We start from the raw sequence: 27,698 nt of genomic DNA on the forward strand, positions 1-27,698 counted from the left end.
ATGACAAACTGGGACTGCTGTAGAAAGCTGCCCCACTAAGCCTGTAAACAAATAAAATCAATATTAGGCACAACTGAGGCTTCCAAAGTAGTCCAGGTTTCTTGGGAAAATTAATTGGCCATTATTTATTTTGTCATACAGTATGGCAAAATGAATGAACCATGATGTTCTGTAGCTTTCTACAGGAAATCCTGATGTTTTTCTCCGATGCAGAAGATAAATCGGCACGCTGTGGCAGATATTTCATGTCGTGATGTCTTATTTTCCAATTGTGTAATGGCCCCGGTGTACGCATTTTTACAAATGCGTCCTGAAGGTGATGACTTGCATGCTATTGTGTCACAATCCGTATGATCGACCTCAACCCCAGGAAAATTCTGCAATTATGGCGCCGCTGTTTGTTTGCCATTACAACAACATACATTCCTCAGCAGCAGTTGGAAGTGCTGAACAGATAAGGGCACATTTTTTTTTACCCGAGACTGGCACGTCTGGGAAAAGCAACAGAGGAAGGACACAGTGGCGAAGGGGAAATTAGGGAAAGTGGACACTTTCACATTGAGCCCATTCCACTGAATTACGGGACAATTTTGCTCTAAAGGAGTTTTTTTTCTTTCTCCGCTGTAACAAAGAGTTGGTCACATGCCAGGCATTTTTGCATTGTGACATCCTTTTGGCATTTCCCCTTCTTTTAAACTGTGACAACACGCAAATCTGCAACCTTCAGCTGTGTTTTTTCCCCCCTCTTGCTTCTGTAAGCGTCTTCTTCTTTCGTCTAGATTTCCGTTGGAGCTGTGATGTTAAATTCCACAACATCTGCAATATTTTTCCAGCCTTCATCACCTAAACAACTGTACTTCTTCCTGTTTTTCAATACGGCTTGCTCTACGTCAGCCACATTCAATTCCATTTATGGTAAACAGCCTATGAAAATGATGCGCCCACTAACACTATTTAACTTCTACACTCTAAAAACTATTGTTTAAGCTCAACAAAAAAAATTAACGCAACAGTTTCCATTAGTCTTTTTGAGTTATGATAACTTATGTTGAAATTAGATTGAACCAACAAACTATATTGAGTTACGGGAATTAAATTATCCTCCATAATCAAAGGTGATTTGAATTACCATTTACGTAATATTTGGTAGCTTAAAAACATATTTTTAAGTTGTTTACTCATAAAAATTATGTTCCTCCAATTACTTTTTCCACATTATTTGAAATGATTTTTAAGTGTTATGTAATTAATTACAGCAATTACAAAAACAATTTTTTAAAGTTCATTATTTAAAATATTAAGTTGCTGATTTTCATCATTATTATCATCATTTTAGCTTTCTCTTATTTTTTTTTTTTATTGTAATAGCTTTTAAGAAAGGAATTCATTCAACATTTTTTTTTATCAAATAACTTTTTTATTTTTTTAACAGTAGGCATTTCAACACTTTGTATTTAAAAAGTGAAAATAAACCAGAAATTTAGATTTATACCATCACAGCCAAGTTATAGAATATGCCTTTATGTATTTAACACCACAGAAACAAATGTGTTCAATTGGTAAAAAATCTACTTAGAAAACATTTTGTTGCAGTAATACTTCCATGCAAGTGTTCAGTAAATGTTAACTTTCAATGCCTACCAAACTTTACAAGATCTTGCATCTTTCTATTACACAATGCAGCAAACACCTTTAAGATCAATTTTACACATACAGGATTCAAAACAGCTAACAATTTTTGAAACAGAGTCAACATCTTTAACATAATGATGGTTCCATCAAGGTCAAGGAACAGCTTCTGAACAACTTCAAAAGTATATTTGCATTAGCTCAGATTGAGAGCATATATTATGCCCATGAGCAAAACACAGCACCTTGGGAAATTCTGGCCCTCCATTATTTTTGTTTCCTCCACCACAATGGTTGCAGTCTTATGGTTAGATCCAGGGGTGTACCGGTCACTGATGATGGCAGTTTTCATCACCTGCCTTAAGTTCTTTGGTGTCCTTGTAAAGCAAATTTTAAAAAATAGGTTAGTGAATTATAGATTAGACTTTTATACTTACTGAATCTTAATGAATTCAGATGATCAATGGAACACACACACACACACACACACACACACACACACACACACACACACACACACACACACACACACACACACACACACACACACACACACACACACACACACACACACACAATGCTGAATTACTTACACCAAACTCCATGAAAAGGTCCTCGTCCTTCTCTCCAAGGAAAGTGATAAGGCAGCAGATGGCTACTTCTCTGCGTGTTTCAATTGTATTGTGCTATTTAAGAAAAAATAAAGTGTGAGTATAAAATACATGGGTGACTGACAACAAAGTGCATTTCAAAGCTACCCAAAGTCTAAATAGTTGTCCTACCTCAAGAAGCATGTCCTTGATCTGCCTGATTCTCACTCCCTTAGCTCCTCCCCTTGATAAAATGACATCCATCAGTTTTGGGGTGCAATGGTCAAGTGTAGCCATTCAAGGCTTACAGTGGTTATTCTCTTGAACTCCTCCTTTATCTGTAGACCACACAAACAGAAGAATTAAACCTTGCAGACTATTAGCTATACTGCATTAATGAATGCTGTAATACATTATTTAAAGAGGATAGAAGTGATCTAAGGCTACCCCAAGTTTTGAGGGAACAAAAACAATCTTGGTGAAGACAAGGGAGACTTCCCCACCATAACCGTGGTGTAATCTCTAATGTTTTAGCAACCCTGTTTTTGCAGAGGTTTCGAATTTACACATTGTTCACTCCCAGCCCATTTTGTAAAAAATGTGTCCCAACTTAACAAAGCACTAATGACCCTACATTATCACACTATACTAACTGCTTACATAAAGTCTTAATATTAAGTAGATTCACATTGTTAATGCCAGAATAATGCTATTTGAATGACATTAACAATATTTCACACAATCTGATTTAAAAAAAAAAAAAACCCCAAAAAACAAAACAAAGATAGCTACAGCTCTTAAGATCAAGAACAATACTTACTTTAAGCTGTATCACAATACTAACCAAAATCATTTACAATGTAATATTACGTATAGGTCATGCAAGTTTTATAAAGACATAAAATAGGTGAGCCAGATGGAAAAAAGAAGCCTCTAGGTTATCCCTCTGACAAAACTATTCACAGTTTAAGGCTTCCAATTTTGGTAAAAAGAAAAACAAAATCAGCCTAAGATCGAAATTAGATTGCACTGTGTAGCAAAACTTTAACCACGCTTTTCCTAGCCACAGTTGCACTCTCTAGCTGAAGACTTTTGTCAAATGAAACTTTATAAGTCTTATCCTCTGCTGTGCTAAAGTTTAGAATGGCTAGCATTAGCTACATGTGGTAGTGCAAAGTATTTCCTTATCTGTATGAGCATCACATCATACACAAATCCACTACAGGTGACTAGCACAAATGCTTTGCTTTGGTAGAACTGTTATTTGTAAATGAAATGTTACTTACCTTGAAATGTCTTTTACAAAAGCTTGCACCATGCAACTCAACATGTGTGAATTTGCCCAGCTAGTTAAGTCGGTAGGGGAGGGAATTTGAAATCAGAAGTTACAGTGGAAAAAAATAAGTTATGTATTAAATTTCTTTAAGTAATTACAACTTGAATTTTATTTTGAACCCACTAACATTGGGATTTAATTTCAAATTACATATAAAATTAATTTAATGTAATTACCAACATTATTATTTCAACACAACCCAAAAAAATAAAGTTTGCAACTTAGAAGGTCTATCTTAATCAATAAATTAGAATTTTTATGTTGCAGCCATGGATTTAATCAAGTGGTGGTAAAAGGCCTGATGAATTACTTTTTAGAGTGTAGAGATTGATTAACGACTGTTCCTACATGGAACACACTGCTGCTGAATTATTATTATTTGATTTACTAATGAAGGATACAATATCCATATAAGATTTTAGTGACAAAATGAAGTATTTAATCCTCTGGTCAAATACTTCATGATCTTCAGGTTAGCAAACATCTCTGCAGGGATTTTCTCCAAGTCCTTAAGGTTTCTCAACTGTCGCCTGAATATACAGAACTTCAGATCTTTGCATGAGGTTCTTATATTTTGAGGCATATTTATACGCCTCAGTATTGGTAATGCCAATACTTCAGGTAACTACCTTTCTGGAAAACAGACACATCACACATTTTCAATGCCATAGTTGAGGAAAAGAGGTTTTCATCCAAGATGTTTACATCTTTATGTCAATGAGATCCTAATCAAGAAAACATCCTCAAAGTGTAATGATCCCACTGCCAGGATTGTTCATAGTCTGAATTCTTGTCTCCCTCAGTGCTCAACTTACTCAACTTATCAATTGCATTCTCCTAAGTTTCATCTAAATTGATCAGATCTTGCGTGGGGCTTCAGACTGTTCTTCCATTGGCAAATAATTGCACCAGCATTTCTCATTTTCTCGCTCAACTGGTTGCTCATGTGTTTGTAACCATTGTGAAGATCAGCAATCACGTCCCTGACATCCTTACAGAGGTGTTGAAGATGTAAACAGATTATACTGGGTTATACTGGTCAACAACCCAAATTCTTGTTGGTATGTCTTCGCTCGTGTACTAAAATGTGTTTCAGAATGCCCTTTCTGTAAAGTTTTGTTGATATTCAAAGTCAAAAGTCAAAGTCAAATTTATTTATATAGCACATTTAAAACAACAAGTGTTGATACTATTAAGATAATCAAATGAAATAAAACATGATAAAATCAAGAAAAGGAATCATAAAATTAGAAGATTTGAGTAAGAAATTAGATAAATAAAAGTAGTACAAACTCATTCTGAATTAAAGGCCAAGGAGTAAAAGTAGGTTTTCAGACGTGTTTTAAAAGTGTCCAATGTTGGAGAGGTCCTGATGTGAAGGACCAGTTTGTTCCACAATTTTGGGGCAGTCACAGCAAAGGCCCGATCTCCTCTGTGCTTTAATCTGGACCTCGGTACAGCCAGGAGCATTTGGTCCGCAGACCTCATCTTGCAGGAGTGCACCGGCTTATTAAAAGATCAAAAAGGTATGAGGGCACGTACCCGTGCAACACCTTAAAAGCAAATAATAAAATCTTATAAATAAATTTGAAAACTAGCTTGTGTCAAATATAACCAAAATGATTCAATCATAGCCCGCATACTTCTCAGAAAACAATGTTTTGTAACACAGCTGATTAGAACAAGTTAAAGTGGAAGAATGGAAAACATCTCCTTTCACAGTTTTTACGTATGTTTTATAACATAATTCAAGGGTTTCTAAAGAAAATTTAATCAAGAGATGTAACATTCGGCATAATAATGAGCATTTTTTTTTCAAAACAAGAATTTAATTTGACTGTTTTTTACTGTCATTAAAGAAGAAATTAGCATTTTTGATGCTTTTCATATGAAAAAAGGAGATCTTATGTAACAAATGTTAAATATGAGTATAATTTTTTTTTAAAGGAATACATTTGAAAACAAATTGAAACAAGGATAAGGGGCACTATTCATAAAAAGCATGCAGATTTCCATCATCATGTCTCTTTTGACTGTTCCTTCGCTGGTAGCTCTGCGTGTTTGATTTGGGTTTTCCGCTGAATGCCCCTCAGGACAAACCAAAAATGGGATTTGTGCCTACATGCCAGCTGACAACATACCAACCAGCATATGTGTATTTTAAAAACACGAGACATGATACCTAACCTTTACAAAATCTCTCCTGTTGTCCGAGTTTTGCAATGAAGCCAAGTACAAATGACGGTGGAACAGCCACACCCGTGAAACGCTGACCTAATTTCATCTCCGGCGCTGCATCCTTGGTTTGCATCATATAGGAAAGGAGGCGCAAACTGTAAGTTGCAGTGGAGGATGGAGGTGCGTCATAATTAACCTTCGCAAAATACAGGGTGGGCCATTAATATGGATACACCGTAATAAAATGGGAATGGTTGGTGATATTAAAGTCCTGTTTGTGGCACATTAGTATATGTGAGGGGGCAAACTCCTCAAGATGGGTGGTGACCATGGTGGCCATTTAGAAGTCGGCCATCTTGGATACAACTTTTGTTTTTTCAATAGGAAGAGGGCCATGTGACACATCAAACTTATTGGTAATGTCACAAGAAAAACAATGGTGTGCTTGGTTTCAACGTAACTTTATTCTTTCATGAGTTATTTACAAGTTACCAAACATTTCCATGTTATTACGGTGTATTAGAGCTGGGCGATATGAGATTTTTTCATATCACGATATGTTTTTTTCATTTCAGGCGATAACGATATCTATCACGATATAAGCCAAATAACTATATTTGTAAGATTTAAATGTGCCGTTGCTCACAAGTAAAATGTGAAATAATCAGCAGCTTGTTTTTATTTAAATATTTATTTCCCATAATAAGTTCAACAGGGTAGATGTACTTAAGGAACATGAGACTTTTTCAGATAAATAAAGGCAAATATTGCAAACTACACAAAAGGCAGCCACTAAAGCGTTTAAGTTTCAAAATAGAACGAACAAACAAAACAGACTAAATTGTCAATTCCACTTAGAAACAAAATATTAATTCTAAAAATAAATCTTAGTTTGTTTTACAGAAGAACAGACAAAACTGACTAACTTTTGTCAATATCAAATAAACTGAGAACTAAAAGGAAATTCTCAATCTCTCCTTGTTGTATAGGTGAGCTTTTCAAACAGTTTTAACAGTTACTTTAGTCTGACAAAAGCCGAATGACGAATTAGCGCTTCCAGTCAGAGACTGAGGCTACGTCCACACGTACACAGGTATTTTTGAAAACTGAGATTTTCCGTTTTCGTTTTAAAAAATAATCCCGTCCACACATAAAGGCAGAAATGAAGGAAAACGCTGCTATGAACATGCCAAAGCAGCAGGTGGCGCTAGATTCCTAACCGTGCAGAAATGTTGGCCAATCAGAAGTCTAGACGCCTCGGTGGGAAAAAGTAAACAAAGCTGGGGTATAGAAGCAGAACCGAGTCGTATGTGTGGAGGGACAGTAACTGTGTGTATATGTAAGCATTTAAACACTGCAGAGAGTAGAATTAACAGTAACAGTATTGTAGAAATTCATTTCACCGAAACAATAACGTGGCGCACAGTGTGACGCATGCACCAGTTTATTGTATTTCCAGACTTGCTTTCGGCACATTTACAGTGCACGCTACTCTGTTTTTTGTCAGACTTGAAATAGCCGAAATACCTTCACACTACGGAACTTCTATGGCTCTTCCGTTCGACAATCTCTCCGGCATTGGAACCATCATCTGTTTTCTCTTTGGTCACGCTCGGTTGATTTTTCTAGTCGGCACACTCATTTCCTCCATTACGCGCTGGCTCCATTACCCGCTGGCTGCTTCCCAAACAAACACACGTGCGGCTTGGCACTTGTGCGGTACGTAACAAGTCACGCGACGTGACGCTGCGGCTGTGATTGGTTCGGCTCTGCGCTACTTAATTTGGATTGGCTGACCTTTTTTTTTTTTTTTTTTTTTTTTAAGAGGACAAGAGCGGCGAGGTCTATCGCGATAGCTTAATTTCTCTATCGAGTAAAAGTTATATCGCGATACATATCGTTATCGTTCTACCGCCCAGCTCTACGGTGTATCCATATAAATGGCCCACCCTGTAGTTTTCTGTACCAAAAGAAACACAATCACCACCCAACATATAAGTGAGATACTGTAATGAAACACTTTCCCCCTAAAAACATGAAGCTTGTGATTTGATTCTGTTGTCCCATTCAGTGGAGCAGCACAGATCACTTCACTGCGGTTTCAGTGTTGTTTGCTCTTTTTTGTGGTTGGATTTTTTGTGTGTTTTTTATGACATAATTTGATTTGGTCTATTTGCTCAGGATGGAAAAACAACAGGGAAAAGTTAAGTACAGAGACGGAGAGCTACATGTCGTGTGTCACAGCCTTGATGCTGCCGGCTTTTGTTTCGTCCCTTTTAGAAACGATCCTCTCTGACATGAACCGTGCTGATATCATCCTGTCTGTCCTCACGGTCACCTGTGCTCAGTGTGCTCATTTTCCACGTGTGAGGACACGGGTTTATTATGGTACTGACTTCACTGCAGTGAATATATTATTTGATTTTATAACCATTGTGTTAGGCTTTTGAGAAAATGATAAAAATGATAAGCTCACACCAAATGAAATAATCCTGAAACATAACATTTATTTGTCCTCGACACACTTTTCCTCCACTGCTGACTTACCTTCTTTATTTTCCTCCCCTATCTGCTCCATCTGTCCCCACCAGAGATGGGCAGTAACGCGTTACTTGTAACGCGTTACTGTAATCTGATTACTTTTTTCAAGTAACGAGTAAAGTAAGGGATTACTATTGCAAAAACGGTAATTAGATTACCGTTACTTTCCCGTAGGAACGCTGCGTTACTGCGTTACTAAAACCGTGATTTTTTGTGAGAATGTCTCACAACAGTGACGTAAGCGAGTGCGCCGTTAGTGACAACAGCTGTGTGCAGATCAACAGTGGATCACATATCGATTGTGGGAGAGAGTATGAGCGTGCAGCGTTTAAAGCGTGGAAGTACTGACCTTACTTTGAGTTTGATTCCATAAAAAGTGACAAAAACATTAGCGTCCATCGTGCGTGGGAAGAAAACTTCTTTTTACAGCGAAAAAACCCCTAAACTTCCAAACAAGCACCGAGTGCGCTACGACGTAATGAGAAACTCACAGAGAAAGTCGCGGATTCTTCAACTGACCGCGGCACACCTGCACCAGGGTAAACCTCCGCCTGCCCTACTCCTGCTTTACAGGTGAAAATAGAGCGACAGGACCGCTAGTCTTTGATTTTATTTATTTTCTGCTGTGTTTTACTTGCATCTATTTGAAAGAGTGAGTGTAAACACAAAAAATATTTTATGTGCTGGAATGTGCAGAAAATAGCTTTAAATGTTAAACTAATTTCTTCCAGTCAGAGAATGTTGCATATAATTAAAATTTTGCTTGATGCATAAAGTTAAAAGATTAAAATGAATAAAACAAGTTTAAAAAAAAGAGACTTTTCCATTTGATTACATTTTGTATGATGGATTATGCAGAAAAAGTAGAACTGGGCTGAAAGATCTATCGCTTTATCACCTCTTCAGGTTGTAAATCGTGTTTTTAAAAAGTAACTAAGTAACTAAGTAACTAATTACTTTTGAAAATAAGTAATCAGTAAAGTAACGGGATCACTTTTTGGGGAAGTAATCAGTAATTAGTTACTGATTACTTTTTTCAAGTAACTTGACCAACACTGGTCCCCACACCTCTGTGCTGACACATACACACCTGTCTCTGCTTTACAGAGGTGGAGCTTCCTCCAGATTTCATCTTCCTGTCAGCAAACCTGGAAAATATCATGTAGTCACTCGCCTGCAAACCTGTGTCACAGTTACTTATGGCAGGGGCTGAAAGATTTTTTCCACCCATTCAGTGGAAGTGTTGCTCCAGTTCCAGTGCGTTGTTTATTCTTTGTGTTAGCACGTTGTGTGGATTTTTCTGTTGTGCTAACTACCTGTGGAGATATCTGTGGAGGAAACTGGACTTGGACTAGCTCTCTGGGGAAAAAGCCCCACAAACACTATCGGTACATTTTCAATCTGAACTTTGTTATAAGACTGCTCAACTTTGATCTCAGCATCCTGTGTCTGAGTCCAGATCCTGGTACAAACAGGAGTTTGCAGGGTTTCTGCAATAGATGAAGACCTGGCAGTCTGTCTCAGGTATTATATTATTATTATTGTACAACATAAAAAGTTTGTCTCATCATTTTTAACTCCTTATTTAGAGGCATTTGTAGCTTGAAAAAAAGATTCAGGAAACTTTTGAACTATAGAGCAAACCAGACCAGCTGGAAATGGCTGAACATTTAGAATTATGGAAGTTTAATTTGGAATGCAAAGCTTCAGAGACGTGAGTGTTTTAGCAAACTGGTGCAATATTAAATTACATGGATTGAATGATAACCTCCTTTCTTCCCAAACATGGCTCCTGCACGGCAAAGATAAGGTTTTGTGGTAATGAAGCTAACAAAATGCTGTGCGGTTACAATCATGTTTTGTTTGTTTGTTTTTTAATGTACTGACTGGCAAAAGCATCATGCACTCGACTGAACGACTCTATCTGAAGGGTCTCCTTCCAAGTTAATCGCATTCCCTCTCTCCCACCGAGCAGTCCAGTCTGATCACATACTGCCGGTACATCTTTCTAAACATGAAGGACAGAATCCATTCTATAGGTAATAAAAGGGAAAAATACCCGAGGGTCTCTGCATGACGTGCTTTTACAGTTCACCGCGTGGGCGGCCAGGATGCGGTCAAGCTTGAGATGTGTGTATCACTGGACCTGCAGTGTACGCCCGGTGGCGTGTGCGTGGGTTGCAGACAGCTGATGTGGCAGGCGTCTGTGTATCGAGGGTCAGCGTTTGCTGCGCACAGAGGTATCGATGCTGTGCGGCGGTACGGTGTGCCATGTGCTCGCTTTCCTGACAGCTCTCCGTGATCCTTTCAGGCGCACATCAGCCGCGGCACACGCAAACCAACCGCTGCCTACATCTGTATCTACACCCAACAACCCACATCCTCATACTCTTTGTTCTTATATATGTTGACACAAAAAGTCTGAATGAAACACACACCTGCTCGTCGCGTCTTAATCTCACTCTCAATTGAGATTAAGACAGAACAACTGTTTATCTTAATCTCAGCCGAATTCTCACGTAGGCTACTAAAAATCCACCCTGTGCACCGTACAGGGTACAGCTCACTCCTGCTTTGTCCTGCTGTCGTTTGGGTGCTATTTATTATTCTGAGTCTGACGCGTAAAACACTCAAATGTTCACTTTTGGTTGAATTCCAGTGCATCTGCAGACACTGTGGAAAACAGTCTCTGTGTCTCCAGCCGAGCAGGAATGACAAAGGGAAACGTGGATTACTCAGAACTTCCTTACATGTTTTTCCTGCTGTTGTTGCGACTGTGAAGGACCATGCAGGAATGTGAACATGTTTTCTAGGATCAGAGTTGGCGGGAGTGCAGGTGGAGCCTAAGTGAGAAAGACGAGGGGAGGAGTGGCCACGGGGTATAAGTAGATGTTGGCTGGGGCTTGGAGCATAAAGCACCTGCTGCTGCTCTTCAGCCTCTAAACACAGGACCTGTGCGCACACATCTGGGTCTGCAACTTTACTCACACTCAATGAGAATGATGGCTTCTTTCACATGCAAGATACTGACTTTGTTCATCATCTGTGTGGCTCTGCAAGAAGGTGAGAAACTGTTTCTTCAATTTTCTTTTAAAATATTATGGCAACTTTTGTAGATCTGATGGCAAAGTACAATAAATGAATTACAACAGCTCTTCACTCACTATATTATCAGTTTATTCTAGAATTGAGGGATATGTAAATGACATGTTAGGAGTTAAGTTTTGAAGTTGACTAAAATAAGAAAAAGAGTCTTTGACCCTCTTTGAGTTAGTCACCAGAGAAAGTGTAAATACAGTGCTGTGTTTGCTGTTAATCAAAGCAGACTTTCCTTTAATAAGCAACCACTCCTTTGACTCAAGTGTAATCGCTTCCTAACCACTGCACTTCTAGAGAACATGTGGGATTGTTTGACTTTGACATGATGTATAATAATGATAAACATGCCCTAATAACAATCACCACTGCATTTTTTTTACCTTGTTGGAGTGTGTTTTGTCTATATTTACATGTGATAATCACTAACCACAATGCAAGATTTGGTTGGAGGATTTAAAAAAAAAACATATTTGTGTTTTGCTAGGTTGTGGACTCCCCTTATCAGAGCAGCCTGCTCAGGCTCCACATCTGCACCATATCAGGACCAAGCGCTGCTCCTGTAACAACTGGGACGATAAAGAATGCATCTACTTCTGCCACCTTGATATCATCTGGGTAAACACACCAAGGTGAGGCTGCAGAATACTTCAGTGAGCTACATTTGTTAGCATCACAAACCCTTACCCCAACCCAAGGGGAAGAACTCAGGTGTGCTTTTTAACCTAATCCAAGATGCCTTCATTAAATGATATCATTTTTCATTTATAGTAAACTCCTTCCTTACGGCCTGGGTAGTTCCCTGTCTCGCCGTCGCCGGTCAACAGACCGTTGTGAATGCCTCAGTGCAGCCGATAAAACCTGCCACGGTTTCTGCCATAAAAGGTGAAAACTCCTTCCTTTCTAGCTTTTCTTCCTCCTTCTACCTACACCTGAAGCAAAGCTGGCATTTCCCCTCACGTACCCTCATTTGCCTCCTAGATTGTATCAAAGTAGCTTATGTGTCTCCTTTCAGTCTGTATCAGATCTTTGTGATGAGCCTGAAAATATGTCGATGGGGAGGGTGAGTCACAGAGAAATGATAGTGGCAGTGCAATATGAGGGTAGCAGTCGTAGCAATAAGAAAGGCCTGCATACCTGCTGAAGGCCTTGAAAGAAATCACAAAGGTTTATTAGCAGGGCTGCTATTTTTGGAAAGTTTACATTTCTGCTTTTGTGCAAGGGAATGATTGACGTCCTTTGAGTTGTTTTGGCCATGTAAGCGCCAGTATGAATTTGTCACCTCTGCTAGATGTTATCCGCAGAGGTATTTTGTAAGCCGCACCCTGCATTCTTAAGGCATCTGAAATATATTGGTTTTAAATCCCAGGGAAGAGCAAGGATAATCCTGAACTAACTGTGCTTCAAATACTATATAACTTCCCAGTTTGTAAAGTTCCAATTTCCTTCCTTGTTTTGATGTCGATTGTCCATCTTTCCACAGCTCAGAGGATCTCAGGACTCATGTCGCAGAGCCCCTTGTTGAATCTGGAAGCATGAAAAGCAACAAATTACTGGCGTCTTTAAGGTAAATGAAGACTTAATTCAAGGATCAAGTTGTAAAGTTGGGTTTCTCCATTTCTGAGATACATGAAACATGTCTAACCTGGTTTCTTTGGTTTTTCCCACAGAGATATTATCAAGACTAACACAGCAAAGGCTAAAGAAGTTTAATCTGTTCTGGAGTCAGCAAATTAAAGAGTAGAACAGGGAGGTAGAGCGCTGAAGGAAAAGCAGGAGCTGGTCAGCCTGCAAGGACGACAAACTCCTGCCTTCAATTCAAGCACACAGCTTTCAAAATGTGTCATGGAAAGGTGGAAGAACGGAAGACAGAACGAACAGTGGACCAAGCATTTGATCAACAGTGCAGCAAAGACTGGCAGCTCCCCAAGACAGTCCTGCAGCAAGGACCGGAGCTGCTGGGTGGAGGAGGAAAGTCATTGCTCATAGACTAGAAGACAGTGACGTGAAGAAAGCTTACGATTACCAACTTTCGACCAGGAATTTGATTGTGAATGTCTGTATGAACAATTTGAAATCTACAACTCGCCTACAGAAGAACATGGGATAGTTATTCCACAGTCATATCAGCTCCATGTTTAGTTTTTCAGATGGCACTGAAATGATTTTTTTTTTGTGTAGTTCTTTGATTTGGTTCAATATTCCTCTGTATCAGAGCTGGAATCTGCTGTCCTGCTTAGGGCATAGCTTTTTTTTAAATGATTAGGGAGTACTTGAAAATGGCAGCTTCTTCACTTTCAGCGCACATTGCCGCTGTGAAATGAAGGTCATATCTTTGGGATTTATCTAAGAAACAATTAGCTTTATACGAGGTCCATTGTCAGCTCCTCCGCACACACATATGCAGTACACATTGTGTTTGCATAACAGCAGCAGCACAGCAGATCTATTGTCTTGGCTCAAGTATTTACTGCATAGGTCCTATTTAATCTTTTGATTGAAGATAAGCCAGGAGATTTCAATGATGTGCAGCTTGCCAAAAAAAAAAAAAAAAAATGCAGCCATTGTTTTTCTCCTGTGACAAATGTTCCCCCAACTTATCTGCAATTAGCAAGCAAGAAACTACAACTCTTAAGTCAATGCACTTGCAAACATTGCGCTAACACCTCTGGTCTCTATTCTTTTCTGTGCAATAAAGCCATTCACTCTATCTGCTCGGTCTGAATCCACAGGAAGTGGCGGACGCGTGGAGCCTCAGAAAGCATTTATCCTCAAATATCTCACTGCTGTTTATGGTGAAAAGTTGACCAGCTTTAGGTTTCATGCTGATATGAAAATGATAGCAATAATTCTGAATAGAAAACTTTATTTATTTTCTAATTTATTCAAGGATGTATTTATATTTCTATGATGTGCTGAATTTTGTATGAGAAAATAAAACTGCATCAAAGTATTTTTATGAAGAATCTTGCTTCATTTTTATGTCTTTCCTGATCAACTTTCAACTGTAAATAACCCGTTTCAAACTAAAACCCAGCTGTCTGTGGAGTTTGGCCTCTCTCTCTCTTACACAAGCATGAAAACATTGCGATGTTGAAAATATCCTCACAAGTTCATGTTTGGTTCATGATCAGTTTTGCTTTTAGCAGCTCTGGGAAGAAAAATGGTCATGAACCAGTTCCATGAACATTAAGTAGGTACTCACTGTTCTGTTTACTTAAAATAATCCCGTTGTTTATGTCAGTTTAGTCACATAAAGGTGATGTGCAGGGTTTGGTTGTTCTAAATCAGATGACTGAAGACTTAAACAAAAGGATGAGATAGTTGTTTAAGCTTTTCAGAGATTGGATGTTTTTTTAAGGCCTAATGTTGTCATGGGCTCCTGCAGACAGAGTGCAGTGAGTAAATGTGCTGATTAAAGACCTGCAAACTTAACCAGTTACACCATATAGACAAAAGTACTGAGTCACCTACATATTGCACCTAAAGGAGCTGCTTTAAACCCATTTGATGAAGCTCCCAGTGCACAGTTTTTGTGCTGATGTGAATGAAAGAAGAGATTTGGACTGTACCATGTAAAGTTGATGGTGGAAAATGTAGGAGGGAAGACATATCCTAAACTGTCGTGTTGTTGTCACGGTCAGGCTGGCAGACCGTGGGGATATGGGGGAATGAGGACCCAAAACGCATGGTTCTGCGATGCAAACAGTGCACTTTATTTACAGTGAAGGCTGTAAACACAATAACTCCCCGTTGCCCCCCTGAATCCTGTGTGCTTGTGCTCCCCGCTGTTGTGTTCTCGCACACCCTGTGCGTGCTGCCGTTCTGGTCCACTCTTCCACCTGGGGGGAAAACCACAAAAACAACCATCAATACCAACCCCGGCGGGCATACACAAACTGCACCATCGTACGCTGACACACACTAACTTGGGTAGACAACTCAATGATCCCACACCGGTGGGAGCTTCAACACTCTCCTAAGTAGCTCCCCCGACAAGCCCTGATCACCAACAGGTGTGTGGCAGGAACTTCAGGTGTGGCCACACCCATCAGGCCTGCATGTGGCTGTTCTCCATCCTCCAGCCACACATGTACACACCCACACCCTGCCTATACATATAATGAGTGGAACACAGACTAACAAAGCATTGTGCAGAAAGACACACACATCACCAAAATTCAGATACAACAGATACAACTGAATTCAGAAAGTTCTTTTCAACGACTAATTCTTTCATAAATGTTTTTAAAAGCAGACTGATTTTGTACCTGTGGCAGTGGGACTGAAAACAGCCATTGCCACTGGTGTAGAACTTCCACAAGAGTTTTTCCCCCAATACATTTGTCTACCTATTCTAGTAAATTCAGATATAACAATATAAGGCTGATGATTGAGTCCTATAATCTTCGGTGTTAATGGAAAATATAAACAAATTTCATAGATTTTCAGCTGGTTAACAGCTTCCCCCTTCTCACCTGGACGAGTGGGTGACCCACATGCCAAACGCATGTCCTTCCCCCAACTCTCTCCCTGTTTTACTGTCCACTCCTTTCACTGTTCTGTCAAATAAAACGTTTGAAAATGCCCACAGCTTCACCCGAGGAACAGAAGAGAAGTTTCCAGCACAACTTCATCTACTCCCAAGGACAGAGAAAACTCTGGAGAGGAGAAAATTATAGCAAAACTGGTTTGGTTGAAAAACAGAAGATGCAGAAGATAATTGGTGAGGTGCAGAGGTGCTCGCAGGTGGATTATGTTGCAGCACCCTTGAAAAAAGCTTGACAAGCTGCTTTCAGTCTCCTGACTTCAGGTGTCAATCTGAATATTTTTACCACACAGTTTGCAACTTGACATTCTAGTTATGGTGTTTCCTGTATACTGGTTATATACTGGTTATATTTTACCAGATCCACTTCCAGCCATTAGATAACAAACTATAAATGGACTTGTACTGCTTAGATAGAACTTTTTTATTCTGACTGAGCACTCAAAGTGCTTTTTACTGCAAGCCTCATTCACCCAGCCACACACATTCGTACAGCTCTTTTTCTTTTCTCAGCATGGTTGCATTGGGGTTCAGTTATTTAGTTCAAGGACATGCTGACTGTTGGAGTTTAGCATTGAACCCTGACTTCCTCCTGTTTACTTCGGGAGCCACAGCCTCCCAAACTGTGTGTGCCTGTTTAGTTCTAATCTGGTTTCATTGATGAAATTGTTTTTTTAAAAAGTCAGTGCATTTGTAGGTGTACATAGTTAGAAATCCAGTTTTTGATACTGTCAGCATAACTTTTAAGGTAGGCCACTGTTTCATGCTTGTCCCACTTCTGTTCTGAAGACCCCTCAGAGGGGACATATCGCCCTGACGACTTAGCAAAGGTATTTCAGCCCAAATCCACAATCAGGAGTGGACAACTTCCAGAGGGCTACAACAATGATATACACAGTTTGCCCCATCATAGCAACTGTACAGTGACTGATAGGTTGTTTTTTCTTTATCAGGGTATGGCTGCTTTGTCTGACAGGTGGCCAAAATGCTATTTATGGGGAATAGCTCTTTCACACGAAAACGTTTGATGTTTGTCATTTGTGACACGGACCAACAGCTTCACGGTAAGCGGCGTCTGTGTGAATTCAGTAGATAAACTAATAAATCCCCCTGATAGCTATTTAGGAAGCAACAGATTTCAGTGAAGTGACATATGTACTAATATGTACTAATCAGTTAGGAACCATGGTTAGATTCTGGGGCCTTCATCCTATTTTTTATGCTTTGGCACCAAGTTACTTACTCACTGGTCTGTATAAAGTCATGTTGCAACTCTTGATTGGTCTATAAAAAGTCAGTGTGAACATTAACCAAAGCAGAACCACAGACCAGATCAACTAGCCCACACAAGTGAAACCCACATTTCACCTAGTGTGTCAACAATACTCAAGGGTGTAGCCACATTTTCATCTTCCTTCTAGTTTGGCAGCAACCACTATGATGTGCAGGTGCAAATATTTTGTGGATGACACAGAAAGTCATATAGTCACATTTCCAGTGATCTAAATTTTTATTATTTGTCCAGGTAACCTTATTTTGTTCTTATAGTTTTCATAAATTAAATGTTTCCTTAACGATGGAAAAGACTGAGTGTTGAAAAGGTCGGTATAAAACATAAAAATGACTGGGAGAGAAACCTGACTTTAGTCTTTTGAATTTGAGAAAAGCGCCTTTCTGAAAGTAGGGAGTGAAGCTCTTTGTAGAACCCACCCATATGTTTAAAGCTTCAGTAGCTGACAGCAGACCCTAAACCTATCCCAGCCTTCACTTCACTTGATGTGTCTAGCTGCGACTGTGCTTAACAATTAACCACAAAGCAGGCCCGCAGTCAGCCTGATGAGGGCCAGAGCAAAATAAATAGAAGCATGTGGTTACAGCACACAGGATTTCTTTTGTCCACAGCGCAATGTGTGGTGGTTATCTCGCTGTGGTAGGGAATCTGTGCTCCCGTTGCGCCATAAACTGATGTTTTGTTAAGATAAACTACTCCCCGAGAGAGACGTGAGCTCAGAAATTGTTTATTAAAGAGGATGCTCGTGACTTTATGTTCTGTATTATCTGCAGGACGTCCTGAGATACAGGTCAAGTGTTTAAGCAATGACACGGTAACAATAGGTGAGGAACTGGCTCTGTTCAGAATCAATCACACAATAACGTGATGTGGTTTTTCTTGTTTCCGTACCGTGCAACAAAACGGCATCACGTCCGTGGTTGTGTAGGAGCGGAAGAATCTCAAGACTGGAAAACAAACAAGGCCATTAAGTATTAATATGAACCTGTGCCTCAATTTCTACTTATTTTCTGACGTCACCGAGAACTCATAGACCCCCCCGGTGTGCTACAAAGTGTTAATAGCTGACTAAGAGTGCGGAATGAAAACAGGAAGCTTTTTCTGCATTCTTCCCAAATTCCTTTAACACAAGAGCGAACCAGGAGAGGAAAAGAAACAAAGGAAAACAGCAGCACGCTTGTTGTTTGTCTAGGGAACTGATATGGGCTGGATGTGGGGATTGAGATTGTAACCTTAATCACTCTGTTGCCATAACACTAAATGCTTTGCTTTGTTTTATTCAATGCAGCCTGTTTTGTTTTTTTTTGTTATTGTTTTTTTGTTGCTTGATCCAACATGCTGGCTGATGGTAAATTATGATTGTGTGACTCAGGTCCCAGGTCTCTTTCCTCTTGTTATTGCATACACACTTATCAAATTAGCACTTAGCAGTTAAATACAGTCGTTTGGGGAGTGTAAACAAGTTTCAGAAATCACTAGATGATGCTTCATTCTAACATATCTATACATTAACTCATTCCAGCACTTTAGCATTGCAAAAGTCAGGGGCGTAATTTCCAGGTAGGTTAGGGGGCTATGACCCCCCCCCCCCCCCCCCCCAATAATCAGACCCAGCCAATATTAACCCCCCCCCAATAAAATGATGAATTATCTTGCATAAGTAGGCTGTTGATTTTCTTTACTCATTTCAGGTATTACCAGCAAAATGCGTGTTTAATCATCTGGGAATTTACCCAGATTTATTTATTTATTTAGACACAGATCTTGACAATGTTCAGCACAAAGTTACGCCGATGGCAAAAGTGATAATAATGGCTGAATAAAGATGCACTGTAATTTAGCTTTAGGATAATGCTAACATGCTGATGTTCAGTCAACATGTCTACTGTGTTTAACTTTTTGTCTCCTGGATAACTGGTTAAGAGAGAGGTAAGGATGGAGGATAGATGGATGGAGTCCAACTTTGCCAGCTTTGCAACGTAAGTGATAAGAATCTGAACTGATAATGGTTCTGGATAAAAACTTACTGGAAAACAACCTTATGGTTCTGTGGAACCCCAAGAGTTTCATCCTCTGTGGATCATAAATATCTGTACACCAGTTTATCCACAAGGTGCTGAGATATTATATGAAAGATAAGTGGTAGATCGACCAACTGACATTCATTATCTATGGAGCCCTGCTGTTATGTAACTAGATAACAAAGGCAATGATGAATAAAATGTTAAATATTATTTAAACCTCAGCATAACTGTTTTAATTGTCGTTCAATATAACCAAGTTCAAATGTAGCAAAAGTGCAAAAAGGATGAACTTGAAGATCTTTGCTAATAATTAATGTTCCCTAAAATATGTGCCAAACAAAAACTGTGCAATTCTTTAGTGAAATTGTAAAAATGTGATAATAACACATTGACTAGAAATAATGTTGCAGCAAACAGTGAAGCAAATGATAATAATAATACATTCTAAAAATGCATCATGTCATTACCTGTACACTAAAACTCTTTGCAACATTGACTTCTTTTTTGTGTTTTCACATGTTGCACAGTTTCAGTCCAAACGGCCTTTGATTACAGTAAAAGCCTGCGCTGGTACATTCCTCCTCTTCCTGGGTTTGTTTGCAGGGACCCGAGCAGCCTGAGGGACAGACTGGGGACAGTCTGGCCTATCTGCACCACCGGTCCAAACCGGCCTGCTGGTACCAAAACATGAAAACAGCCGGGACCAGCAGAAAGGAAGCAGGTTTGCTCAAGGAGGGGAGAAGAAGTTTCGCAGCATACATAGGCAACTTTCCATTAGCTCACAGTAAAGAGGATAAACAGTTACACGGCTGTTTTGAATAGCAGGCATTCCTGGATACTTCCTCGCGAGGTTCTAAGGTTAGCCTCACTGAGCAGAAACAGTATAATTACTCAAAGACAAAAAGTGTTTAATCGTATACAGTATAGTGGCCAATGTTTCCTTTGGGAAATGAGCTGTCAGTAATTTTTCTTCCAGTAATGGCTCCAGACCTCCAGACATTCCTCCATCTGCTGCATCACAGACGGGAGGCATCTTTATTTCTTATTACAACCATCATGGCATGTCTGTACCGGGTGCCATTCTTAGAATGATCTAGATTGTCATCGTATCTTCTTCTGTGTCTGAATACACGTACGCCGTATCTGGTGTACGTGTACGGGGGATCTGTGTGTCACATTGCAACAGTATAAACAATCTGTGCAGTTCTGTAAACAGCCACTGTCCCCTGTGAGACGCCATCTGAATGAAATCTTAATTTGGTATTGAGACACCTGACAATGTCCATATACTATCTCAGCAGGCATATTTACAGGTGAATACGTGATGGAGAGGAGCAGAGCGGTGCCACCGAGTGCACATGAGATATGGTAACGTGCACGTGCAATAGGAAGGGCGGGCAAGCTTAAAAAGTATAGAAAGATGATAGGAGGAGGTGTGTATGCTATCTAGAGTCACAGCTGTGTTTTGGAAGACTGTGTACCAGCATGTAGACAGGCGTGTTCTACTGAATGGGTCTCTGTGTCATGCTTAATTAGGCGAGAAGCTTTGTGATGCTTAACTGTAGCCATACAGAAAACAGTCAAAACATAAACTACATTGGTTTACTAAATCCCAGAAAGCTGCTATAAAAATTTTTGTAACTCAGTGTTTCATCATTTCATCAAAATTGTCTTTTTCAGTCTAAGTTGGCTTGAGGTTCCCCAACCTTACAATAACACAGTGCATCATGATCAGTACAGGCCCCCTCCTCAGTTCTTAAATCATCATTTTCTTTTTATTTAAATGAGTCCCTCGGCTTTCCACTTACACCACTATTCCAATTCTCTGTAAATATTACACACAGCTAAATGTAGATTGTTATTCATGTACATTTGGATATCAGCACCCTATGTAGGGTGACCAACTGTCCTCTTTTTTTGCACTTGTTGACTTGTAAAAGCCTATATGACATTTTTTATTTCACCATTCATTAACTGCACAGAGAAGGCATAGCTTAAATTGTCACGGCTGGGGCAGCAGTCGTGTGGTGGAGTGAATGAGGACCCAAGTTGCAGACAGCAGTGGAGAGGCGAGTGAGGTTTATTTACAGTGCTCAATAACAAAAGGTGAGGGCAGAACTAAACATAAACCTAAACTGGGGAAACTAATAATAACAAAACATGAAACCATAACTCACAAAGTCACACGCGGGGAAAACATACGGAGGTACGCAGGGGATGAAGAGCTGGGAATGGAGTTCAGAGTGTGGAGCAGAGAGACATAGAGATGACCAAAAGACGCAGGATAACACAGATTAAAACTGAGTAACACAGACAAACCGACGAGGAACACAGGAACACATTTATACTATAAATACACACAAGGTAACGAGGGAATGACACACCAGAGGGGAACACAGCTGAACCTAATTAGACACAATGAGACACAAACCTTCAAAGTAAAACAGGAAACACACAGACTGTTTTACAACACAAACTCGGGAACACGAACAGAACACAGAGGAAAGACACAGGTAGGGATGATAAAACACTAAACACCAGAACCAAACCTAAGAACTAATGCAAAATCAGAATTAACACAAAACACAAGGTGATACCAAAAAATGAAACACAAAACGCTGGGTCGAACGACCCAGGACCATGACACAACTATGTTAAAGTTTTCTTTAAGCAAGCAGTATTATTAAAGTTCTTCACGACTGGGCCAAGTGTCCTCTTTTTTTTTTAATCAAAATATGGTCACCCTATCATATAGGGTCATATGACAGTTGGGTTTTCTCTGTATGTATTATTGTAGGGTCTACCTTACAATATAAAGCGGCTCGAGGTGACTGTCGTTGTGATATAAATAAAATTGAATTGAATTGAACCTGGATTACTGAGCATGCATCAAGACATAAAAGTAGAATATGCAGTGCTTAGCATATTCACTGTCATAATATGGAAATGTGTATTTACTATGCAGTACATGCATAATGATAACTTATTAATGTGACACAGACATTTTTTTTCTTTTAGTTGGTAAAAAAAAGGTTTTCAGTTGCAGAAGAAGAAAGTTCTTTGGATCACATTGTTGATCTGTCAGCAACAGATTGTGCGTTGTGTCTCTCTCTGAGTAAAAAATGAAACAAGTGATATTTTCTCAAAAAAAAAAAACGTTAGAAATGAAGTGTCATAATGATTTACATCAACTAAAGCCTGGCCACATTTAAATGAAAATGGAAAGGTAATAATGACTTTGTTAATTATGAGAAATTCAGATTTACAATCAACTTCTTTTCACTAAGTAAAGGAGTACTTAATTTAGATAACCACTATTGCGAGTATGTCTGTGAAGGTCCTCAGTCTCACTCACTATTGCGAGTAGCACTCCTTTGAGAATACTAATTGTGTAACAAAGCTGTATGAAACAGAGAGCAATGGCTCTGAGATAAAAATTCACTGTTACATATATAAGGAAGTCATTGGTTTTTAAAAAGACCTGCGATGTACTGGTTTCATTTGTAAGTCCAATAACAAATAAAAGTTTTGAAATTGTTAAAAAAAATATGTTTCTTGAATAATTTGAATAAATATGTTAAAATATGTTCATAACATGACATGAAAGTATTCAAAGTCGACAATCAAGCTCAGAGCGAGCTTTGCTGGGTCCTATTTGTTTCCTTTAAACGTTTCCTTTTATTTATTTTTTATCATATGAATTTGAACTATACCCTGAGTATCCCAGCAGCCTCTCTACCGTCTGTTTTCAATGATGTCATCATCAGCCTCAACTGACTTAACTTTATTGAAACCACTTGAAACAGACTGAAATCCTATGAAACAGTAAATACCCGTGAAGGATCTATGTATAAAATTTGTGTAAATGAATTGTGTGGTGTTGATGGACATTGTTGTGTCACAATAAAAGGCAGAGGTAGGTTTCAGTGACAGCTGGGAAAAAAGAAATGGAAGCAGAGCTGTGTTGGAGAGTTGAGAGAAGACAGTGTTGGGAAGCCTGGAGAGACGGAGGGGGATGACATGTGCACATGAGATATGAATTTAAACCAAGCATGCCACACATGCCTGGGGTCGGGCATGCTTCTCAGCCACAATTTGTTTTTGAAGGTGAATGTTAAAAATTTATGAATAAAATTCTGTCTGGTTTTCTTCTTTTTCTTCTCCTTCTTTGTGTTTTGCAGCAGTGTTGAAAATGTTAAGATTTTCTGTCATGTGGGCCAAGAACAGGGCTGGCTGAATGAAATGAATATCAATGACCTAAGCTGAACACCCACTCCATGCAAGACTGAATGTGTGCGAGTTTTAGAAAGCCATCACAGCTCCCACTAATTTGAAGCTTCCCCAGCTTTTGTGATAAAGTCAGTGAGGGTATAAAAAAAAAAAGTCCAAACGCTATTACTTTCTTTGAAGGACTATTGAAATTCATTTCTTTCGGGCCCCTTTGGAGGTGGGGTGCCCCCGGCCTCTCGGCCTGGGGCTCGGTCACTCAGGCACAGCTGGGGGCCGGCGGAGCTCACGGGCGCGTCACTGCAACTCCCCCTGACTTCTGCTCCGCGGCTGCTGGGCGAGCCCTCATCTGGGACTCTCCTCAGCTCTTACTGGAACAGTGGCGCGGCTACCCCTCTGTTGGTCTTCCATGGTCTCTTGTGTTCTGGGGGCCTCTGGATGTCTGGAGTTTTGATCTCCTCCATACCCGCTTCACACCCTGGAGGACGGGGCTGTGGCCCCCCCACACTCCCTAGCAGATCATTACATGGAGAAACCTTTGGAATGCAAGCATGCTGATCCACACAGGTATGCACACATGGGTATTCACAGACGCGGACTAAAGCTTTATTGGCTGGTGCCTCAAAGCACACTGTGCGCTGTCTATCTTGCGTGCTGCACAATATCGTTTATTACTTAGTAAATATTGATATCTATGACTAGCTAGTTTATTGTGATGGTGCTTTGTTTTCTCTATTATTATGTTGCTCTTTGTTGTTTGCTGTCTCCTCTGTTTGTTTTTTTTGTTTGTTTGTTTTTTTTTTCTCCATACAGGTGACCCAGGAGTTCTTTTTTTTTTTTCCTCTCTCTTCCCCCCCCTTCTCACCGTCTCTCCTCCCCTTTGGTTTTCTTTCTTTCTCTCCCCCTCTTTCTCTCATTCATTCCCCCTGTCCTATTTATTAAAAAAAAAAAAAAGAAAAAAAAAGAAGTCAAATGAAACGATGAAAACAAAAGCATCTGCAGCAGTAGGAGCAACATTGCCCAGTGTGCCACTGGAGACACAACAGGGCTGATGCCTTCATTAGTGAGGTGTGCTCATTAGGATCAACAATGTATGTTCGCCACTACAAGCTGACAGTTCTGTTCTTAAACCCTCTGTCTGTGTGAGCTTCCGGTATTTTCACTGCATTCATTCTTTGAAGTAAATTGAAGGTCTCAAAGGCGCTGGATACGTGAGATTGGAGTATATTTGGTTAAAGTGAGATTAACTGTATTTTACATTTGTCGATTTGGACAACTAGCACATTTCCGTGCTACAGTGTTTGTTCTGTTCTCTCTGGGTAGTTTAAACACATGAATATAAGGTTAACTGGTAATTTCAAATTGGCCACAAGTGTGATTGTAAACATGAATAGTTGTCTTTGTCTATCTGCGATAGGCTGGCGACCTATCCAGGGTGTACCCTGCCTGGCCCTGTGACAGCTAGGACATGCTTCAGACCCATGGCAACACTGAAAAAAATGTTCAAAGATGGATGGATAACAGATTCTTTTTAAATGTTAAAATCCGTGTACTTAGTGATGATCTGCCACTTCTAAAAATGATGGAATATGAGCAAGAAAGTTATGGGAAGAAAATCATTGTGAAAGTAGCAGATTTGAATATTTCCCTCTAGCTTTTTAACTCCAAGCAAGCATTTTTACACCGTCATTGGATCATATATTTGTTTGTTTTTCTTTAAGATATTCATTATAGCTGCTTATGTTGCAGCTAAAAACAATGTGAGTTTGGTTTGATCTGCTGTGGATTCTGAAGTCTGTACCAAGGCATTACAGCCAACTGCTATAATATCATCATTAAGTGGAAAACTGCAGCCACCTCGGGGAGCATTCATGACTCCATCATGTCCTTTCATCATACTCTGCGCTAGCTGTGAGAACGCTGTGTTTACCCCAAGGTTTTCTTCACTTGTCATGTGCTTCCAGAGAGCTCTGACAGAGAAGCAGCATCTGTTACTGCAGAAAAACTGCCTGTAAACCTGGGAGTCACTCAAAGTGACCACTGACAGCTTAATTTATTTGAGCCCTGAGCTACCAGCTCAAGCTGCTCTCAGTGTTTTTAATTTGAAAAGCGGTTATATAGAGGTACTGTGGTCTTTCTAAATGCTGCACACTGTGCTGAAATATGAAGCTGCTGGAATATTGCTGGTTCAGCTTCCTCGGTGAATACACTGGAAAGCAGTGATGCTCTCTTAATCTGCTGTAGTCTTAATGTGCTGAAACCGAACAAAGAGAGTATTGATCTAGTGTAAATTAAATTCACTATCTTCTGTCTACTGTTTCTGAAAAGGCCTTCTTTTGCGAAATTCACAGAGGTTCTTTTTGGCAGCTGATCGCCACCAAAAACTTGTTTTCTATGCAGTGCTCACAACGTGGATGTTTCCCTTTTACTCATGACGAAGGTCTGTTATCCAAAGCACATAGATCAATGTATTTGATTTCATGAAATTGATGTTTTCTGGCAGTAAAAACAGTTTGTGTCCCCAAAACTGAATAGAGATGATTGGTTTTCCACTCTATCACTGTTCAAAGAAAAAAAAAAAAAGAAAAAAAAAAAAAGAAATTCATTTCAAGATCACAATGGTCACAATTTCTAAGGGCTTTATTTTTTACACTCTCTTCTTCCTAACAGTGATGAAACTTTACTGCCAACACAAGACTAGCTGCAAGCCTGCTAGGCTGAATTAATGTGTAGAGGCTCAGTTAATGTTTAATATTCCACAAGTGACATTTTGCATTTGTTTCAGGCATTCAAAACAATGGGACACTGCATGATTCATGTGCTGGTCACTGTTACTATCATCCACGCGTATAATCTCCAAAAAAGGAAAGGAGGACCTGCCGATGTGGATGTGAATGTCACACGTTAAGAATTTTGAGCATCATTCCTCAATTGTGTTAAAGTCCTTCCTCAGTTATTCCAGCCATTGTGCTGGTCATAAATCTTCTGTTAGAAGGAGACAGAGCAAACCTTTAATCAATATAATGTAGTGTGTCTGTCCATTAATCCAGATGAAATAAGCAGCAGCCAAGCCTACACCTGCAGGACTTTGATGTTGATTCAGACCTCCTCTAAGAACGCCCTGTGTGTGTGTGTTTGTGTGTGTGTGTGTGTGTGTGTGTGTGTGTGTGTGTATATGTGTGTGTTTGTGTGTGTCTGTGTGTGTGTTTGTGTGTGTTTGTGTGTGTCTGTGTGTGTGTTTGTGTGTGTTTGTGTGTGTCTGTGTGTGTGTTTGTGTGTGTCTGCCCCGTCATTTTATTTCCTTGTAGTTTTCTATAAATGTGCTGCTTGTCTTAAGTACACTAACTCATTTTTTGTTTGAAGGTCAAAAAGCAGACAGGCAGGCAAAAAAAAAGGTGCTGGTCTTTGATGGTTTCACAAGAATTCTTTTAGACCAAGATAGATTGTTTTGCATATTGATTCATGCCACTTCACTGGCACTATCTGTCATGCTTTTTCTGTGTTTGCCGTAGCTGTTTTTAACTGACGGCAACAGAACTATCTGTGAGAAATCACGTGAAAGGTGATGAGTTACTCCAGGTAGCAGCTGCTCACTGCTGCCTGGTGAAGATATAAGTAGCTTTGAAAATGGCAGTGTCATTAATTTAAAAATTTTTTTTTTTGTAATGCAGAGGGTGTTTATAGCATTTGAAAAAGTTACTTTAACAGGGGAACTATTTTCATGTGTTCATATTTGGTGGATTTAAATATTTGGTGGTAGTGCTGTCGTTTCCAACCAACAACAAACCCTCCTTTAAAAAAACAAAGTAATAAAAAATAATAATTAAAAAAAAAGAGTAACAATAAAAGAGGCAAAACGTGTGATAGTTGTGTAAATTGCAGAGCTGTCAATCAGGGCACTGCCGTTAAGGGATTAATATCATCTTTATTTTATTTTTCAACTGATGTTTGATGTGAGTTACCCAGGAAAACTAACTGGTTAAGTTTGGAAATAGGTGGTGGTTGGAATCAACACTTCCCCATTCAAAGCTGCACTTTGAAAAATATGTCCGCTGTCTCATGTTTCACAGACAGACAGGCCGCAGAATGTGAGACTGGGCAGTGCTGGGTCTGTTTTGATGATGTGCCATACGGGAACTGTGCTGTCTTCATTCCTGTTCACCTGGTACACTTCAGACTTTCAGTACAACTCTTGATCATTGCACCTACAAAAATACTCAGTGAATGGATGGGAGGA

General features: G+C 39.6%; 1 protein-coding gene and 1 long non-coding RNA gene across 2 annotated transcripts; one reads left to right on the plus strand and one right to left on the minus strand.

Moving 5' to 3' along the window:
* Nucleotides 1-1,442: 1,442 nt before the first annotated feature.
* Nucleotides 1,443-3,499, minus strand: LOC113014705 (uncharacterized). Its single transcript, XR_003270989.1, has 3 exons — nucleotides 2,412-3,499; nucleotides 2,223-2,315; nucleotides 1,443-2,006 (listed from the first exon to the last, which is right to left on the minus strand). It is a non-coding gene; the product is annotated as an uncharacterized LOC113014705 (long non-coding RNA).
* Nucleotides 3,500-9,844: 6,345 nt separating this feature from the next.
* Nucleotides 9,845-13,926, plus strand: edn2 (endothelin 2). Its single transcript, XM_026156333.1, has 5 exons — nucleotides 9,845-11,337; nucleotides 11,858-12,002; nucleotides 12,142-12,255; nucleotides 12,854-12,937; nucleotides 13,041-13,926. Exons 1-5 carry the CDS (start codon nucleotides 11,268-11,270, stop codon nucleotides 13,081-13,083), a joined length of 456 nt encoding a protein of 151 aa, XP_026012118.1. The 5' UTR covers nucleotides 9,845-11,267; the 3' UTR covers nucleotides 13,084-13,926.
* The last annotated feature ends 13,772 nt before the right edge of the window (nucleotides 13,927-27,698 follow it).

The sequence above is a fragment of the Astatotilapia calliptera genome, chromosome 22 (genome assembly GCF_900246225.1).
Source record: "Astatotilapia calliptera chromosome 22, fAstCal1.2, whole genome shotgun sequence".
Taxonomy (NCBI): Eukaryota; Metazoa; Chordata; class Actinopteri; order Cichliformes; family Cichlidae; genus Astatotilapia; species Astatotilapia calliptera.

Coding starts and splice junctions, on each gene's coding strand:
- edn2 (XM_026156333.1), top strand. CDS start 11,268: ATGAGAATGATGGCTTCTTTCACATGCAAGATACTGACTTTGTTCATC. Junction 12,003..12,141: donor ATCTGGGTAAACACACCAAG/GTGAGGCTGCAG, acceptor TTTCATTTATAG/TAAACTCCTTCCTTACGGCC. Junction 12,256..12,853: donor CACGGTTTCTGCCATAAAAG/GTGAAAACTCCT, acceptor ATCTTTCCACAG/CTCAGAGGATCTCAGGACTC.